This window comes from Macrobrachium rosenbergii, chromosome 1 (genome assembly GCF_040412425.1).
Source record: "Macrobrachium rosenbergii isolate ZJJX-2024 chromosome 1, ASM4041242v1, whole genome shotgun sequence".
In the NCBI taxonomy this organism is placed as follows: domain Eukaryota; kingdom Metazoa; phylum Arthropoda; class Malacostraca; order Decapoda; family Palaemonidae; genus Macrobrachium; species Macrobrachium rosenbergii.
This window is the reverse complement of record NC_089741.1, coordinates 47569358-47574357: the sequence shown is the minus strand read 5'-3', so window position 1 is coordinate 47574357 and position 5000 is coordinate 47569358. Positions and strand designations below refer to the sequence as shown.

The following is a 5000-nucleotide window of genomic DNA, read 5'->3' as shown; positions in this document are numbered from 1 at the left end:
AGAGAGAGAGAGAGAGAGAGTGAGAGAGAGAGAGAGAGAGAGATTAGGACAAATAACTAACCACCTAGCAAAATATGCCAACACGTAGGCGTGAGGAAGTCACAAATACTTGCACGCAAGCACACCAACTTACTACACAGCCAGAGAGATCTCAGAACGCCACCAGGCTCTGCAGGAGTGCGCCTCGCTATATCGACCCGCAACCGTCCCGTTTCGTGATAGCGGGGCTGCAGTTATGAAAATGAGAGCCCAAATTGGGGGTGTATTACCTGTAATGTTGAAGAATTAGTTACCCGGGCACTCTAATTTCAGAGCAATGACTGGTGTCAAGAAAACCGGAGGTTGGTCCCGCCTAAGCATTTCAGTTTCTCGTGTTGACATTCCAATTGGACAACTGTTGATTTCGTGCGGTTTTTTTGAGCTGGCGTTCCGTTCCTCTGTTTATCGTTCGTGTTTTAATGCCACAGATGTCATTTGGTAAAACAGTGCGGTTTTGCGTTTCTAACAGCTGCGAAATATTTTTATTATATTTTTTCTACATTTGAAGATGAAGATAAATTGGTATAATTAGAATCCAAAACGTTATTATTTTATCCGTGTTGTATAACAAAATAATATTTTATTGAGCGATTAGCGTACATTGCTAAATGTGAACGTTTTTATTAACATTCTTACCATCGTATTTGTATTGTAAAATGTTCGTGTATCTGCTTAAATTGCCCATTTATTTCACCGAATAGGTTGTTATACTGCTTGCTTTACTGCTAATACTACTACTACTACTACGACTAATAATAATAATAATAATAATAATAATAATAATAATAATAATAATAATAGTCATTTACGTAGCTTTCTAACGCTTATGTGTGAGATTTAGATACCATTATCGTATAATGTTCTTATATCGCAAATTCAGACAGGCTGATCAATACTTAGGCAGGGAGATCCAGTACAATAATCACACATCACACACATACATATATATATATATATATATATATATATATATATATATATATATATATATATATATATATATATATATAGTATGTGTGTATGACTGCTGGCATTCATTCAGCCCTTGTATTCTCACTTAGTCTTTGTGTCTTTTGTGTCCAAAGCTAAATTGTGCAGCGTTTAGAAGAAAGATTACTTTTGAAACAAAGAAGTGAAATGGAATATTTTGAAATGTTTGTGCCTGTGTATACATATTTATTAGATGTAAGTGTATATATACTTACACACATAATAAATTTAGAATTTTAGATGTCTGTGTATGTATATAATGCATTGTACTTGAATATATACATACATACATATATTCATACATATTCGTGCATGAGTCAACTTAAGCACATAATTAATACTTACAAAATTCGCCAACGAACGCGCTTAGTAATCACGATAATTACATTACATTTCCAAACCCCCATCCCACTGACCATTCCCATGACCTTTGACGACCTGACTTACGCCATGGGTCACTTGCGACGCGTCTCGCACCTGTCTCCTTCCCTCCCTCCCTCCCCAATTCCCCTGGTCCCGTCAAACGTTGCGTTTCCGACCACGTGGCGATACGTCAGAGATCATGAGAGCGCACGTGGTGTGATGGACAGGGTGTTTCGCATTTGTGTTTGTGTAAATAAAGTTATAGTTTCTATAAGTAATGTCACAACGTGCGGTCAGTTGAATAAATGAAAATCATTGGCTTAAATATGCTCTCTCTCTCTCTCTCTCTCTCTCTCTCTCTCTCTCTCTCTCTCTCTCTCTCTCTCTCTCCAGTTTGTTAGGAGTAACATATCTGAAAGGAGAGGATTTTATAAACCACAAAGCTAAAGAAATAAGAAACCTACTGATGAATATTGATCATAAATTGTTGCAGTTACCATCTTTTTTTTAATAATACATTGTAAGACCATCATAAAAAGCAGCTGAAAAGAAATATAATGACTATTAGGAATTTTGTAATTTGTGGATTTGAAAAGTAAGCAGTTTTGATTTTCTTTTGATATATTACTGAAAAACATTTGCAATGATATTTAGATGCCCTTTATTTTTCATATCGTATAATTAATTTTTGTCCTTTATTTTTCATATCATATAGTTAATTTTTATAGATTTTTTTTAACTCATCAGACGTTCCTCTTTTACTTTTCAGATTATTCGGTGCTAAGTGTGATAAGTGTGGCGGGGGCTTCAGCAAACAAGATATGGTCATGAGAGCGAGGTCGAAAATCTTCCATATAGAATGTTTTAGGTGAGATTTCTCTCTCTCTCTCTCTCTCTCTCTCTCTCTCTCTCTCTCTCTCTCACACACACACACACACACACACACACACACACACACAAGTATTTGAAGCCTTAGGTTAAATATTTGAACAGAAAAAGGAACGTACATACATACGTACATTTACACACATTTAATCTTATGTCTACAGTAACTTTAAGTATTCACCAGTTTTTCTTTCTTAAATATTGGTACTTATTAACACAAAAATCCATGTATATATATATATTATATATATATATATATATGTATATATATATATATATATATATATATATATATATATATATATATATATATATATATGTATATATATATATATATATATATATATATATATATATATATGTATATATATATATATATATATATATATATATATATATATATAAAATCTATATAAAAGGCACCTGTTTTGTTACCTAATTTTCATTCTTCTACAACATTTCAGGTGTATAAAAGTATATATTAAATGGACACACACACACACACACACTCAGCACACGCACACATATATATATGTGTGTGTGTTCATTTAATATATACGTTCATACATCGAAATGTTGTAGAAGAATGAAAATTAGGTAACATAAAACAGATACTTTTATGTAGAGTAGAGCAAGATGAATAGCCAAGATGAATAGTTGCGGCAGAGAAATATATTTAAAATCCTCCTTGCTTTTGTGGCTAATTGATGATGATTTCTGTCATAAAATGTTGGACTGTTGTTTATGTAATTCAGGAATACATAAGTATAACGATAATTCAGCTTTCCTGGTTATAATTTACTGATCTTGAATTGAAATCAGTCAAGTCTTCAGTTGTGATTTTGAAATGAAATTTAGTTCTTCATTAGTTAAACTAAAATTAAATTAAAGTTTGCAATAATAGTTCATATTCATTCCTTATTAGTTTAAGTTAGATTTGGATGATCCTAGTCATTCCGGAATTCAAGTTATGCAGCTGAGCTTGAACTTGATTCGAACTCTTTTCATCCTACCTAACTTGAAATGCTTGAATTCAAGTCATAGTGTTCAGTTTTGATTAAAATAAAATAATTCAGTATGTTAGATGATTGAAAGCCAGCCAGTTAGCCTATATGTAAGGTAAATTCAAGTCATCTAGGTTTACGTTTGTTAAATCAAGGCATATGGTTATGAATTAATTCAATTCAACTGCATTAGTCAGATTTAAGTACTCTAGTTCTACCTCAGTTCAATTCAAGTCATTCATTTCTGTATTATATTTAAGTTCAAGGCAGCTGCTTTTATTCAAGTTGAATTCAAGTCATCTGATTCTACATTTGTTAAATTCTTGTCAGCCAGTTCCACGTTTGTTAAATTCAAGTCGCAGGTCATCTATATGAACTCTCGAAGTGAAATTTTCAGCTCCCTTTGAAGTGAGGCGGAAATGAATTTGTGACCAAAATGAGAGAGGAATTTCTCGGAATTGTAATTAGGCGTTCAGAAATTTCAGTTGGTTGGAATTGGAAAAAACTGTTCTTTATTTTATATTCATGAGGATACAAGCCAAATACGAGTCTCTCTCTCTCTCTCTCTCTCTCTCTCTCTCTCTCTCTCTCTCTCTCTCTCTCTCTCTCTCAATAATACCATAGAATATTGAAGAAAATTTAGCAGAAGTTTTAAGAATAAATATTGAAATAAATTTTGGTGAACCCTTTGTGTAAGTTTATGATATAATTAACGACGCAAAATAGCTGATCCAATTTATTGATTTCCCGTAGAGGGGCAGTGCCGTCAGTGCACCTCATGGGGTGCACTATAGGCATTACTTAAAAGGTTCTTTGCAGCGTGCCTTCGGCCCCTAGCTGCAACCCTTTTCGTTCCTTTTACTGTACCTCCTTTCATATTCTCTTTCTTCCATCTTACTTTCCGCCCTCCCTAATACAATTGAGTCATAATGCAACTGCCAGTTTTCCTACTGTTACACCTTTCAAACAAACCTTTTACTGTCAATTTTTGTTTCAGCGCTGAATGACTTCATAGGTCCCAGTGCTTGGCCTTTGACCTAAATTCTATATTCAGTTCAATTCAGTTCAATTTATTGATTTGGAGAAAACCTGGTAAATAGCTTGATTGTGACTAACTGTACGTGGTTTAGAAGGATCTTTTTCACGTAGATTTGACCAAAAGAATACACTGCATTTCTCGCATATAACTACATGTTGTCTGTTGCATATATAATTCTCTTTGACAGTGCTGTCAAGGTGTTTGTCAAAACTGTTTTTGAGATTTGTGAATTAATAGTTTTAGTGACAAAAATAAACAAAGAAAATTACTCGCAGTTGGTGTATATTTTCGAACCCTGTATACCCTACTCTGAAAGAACCTACCAAAGACTCATTAATGAAACCCCAAATGCATGAATTAGCATTATAGAAATGGCAGGTTAGTGCTTTTCAGCACTAGCTGCTATAATTCTAACGCATTTCCATTCAGCATTTAAATCTCCTCCAAATTTCAACGAAACAGTAGGCAAACCAACTCCCATTTTCTGTGACCACCGTTTTCTTTGACTAACCTCCCCGGGCAGAAGGAACCTTACCAAAGGAGCCTATACGCCCTCTATATTTGCTTCGTCTCCCCAGATGCAGATCTTGTGGGAAACAGCTCCTGCCAGGCGACGAATTTGCTTTACGAGAAGACGGCCTCTTCTGCCGCCACGACTACGACGCCATCAAGGAGGAGGT

At 34.4% G+C, this 5000-nt stretch overlaps 1 protein-coding gene across 9 annotated transcripts in view; it reads left to right on the top strand.

The window, feature by feature from the left end:
- The window catches only part of LOC136833471 (insulin gene enhancer protein ISL-1-like), a 567526-nt gene that overhangs the window by 256387 nt on the left and 306139 nt on the right, over positions 1-5000 (top strand). For 8 of the 9 annotated variants that reach the window (XM_067096209.1, XM_067096159.1, XM_067096004.1 and 5 more), the window contains 2 exons: positions 2162-2260; positions 4899-5000. The exon at positions 4899-5000 is cut by the window's right edge and continues 65 nt beyond it. In XM_067096209.1, coding sequence (XP_066952310.1) covers positions 2162-2260; positions 4899-5000 — 201 coding nt within the window. The remainder of the gene's footprint in view (positions 1-2161; positions 2261-4898) is intronic. The other variant, XM_067095785.1, reaches the window with a different exon arrangement.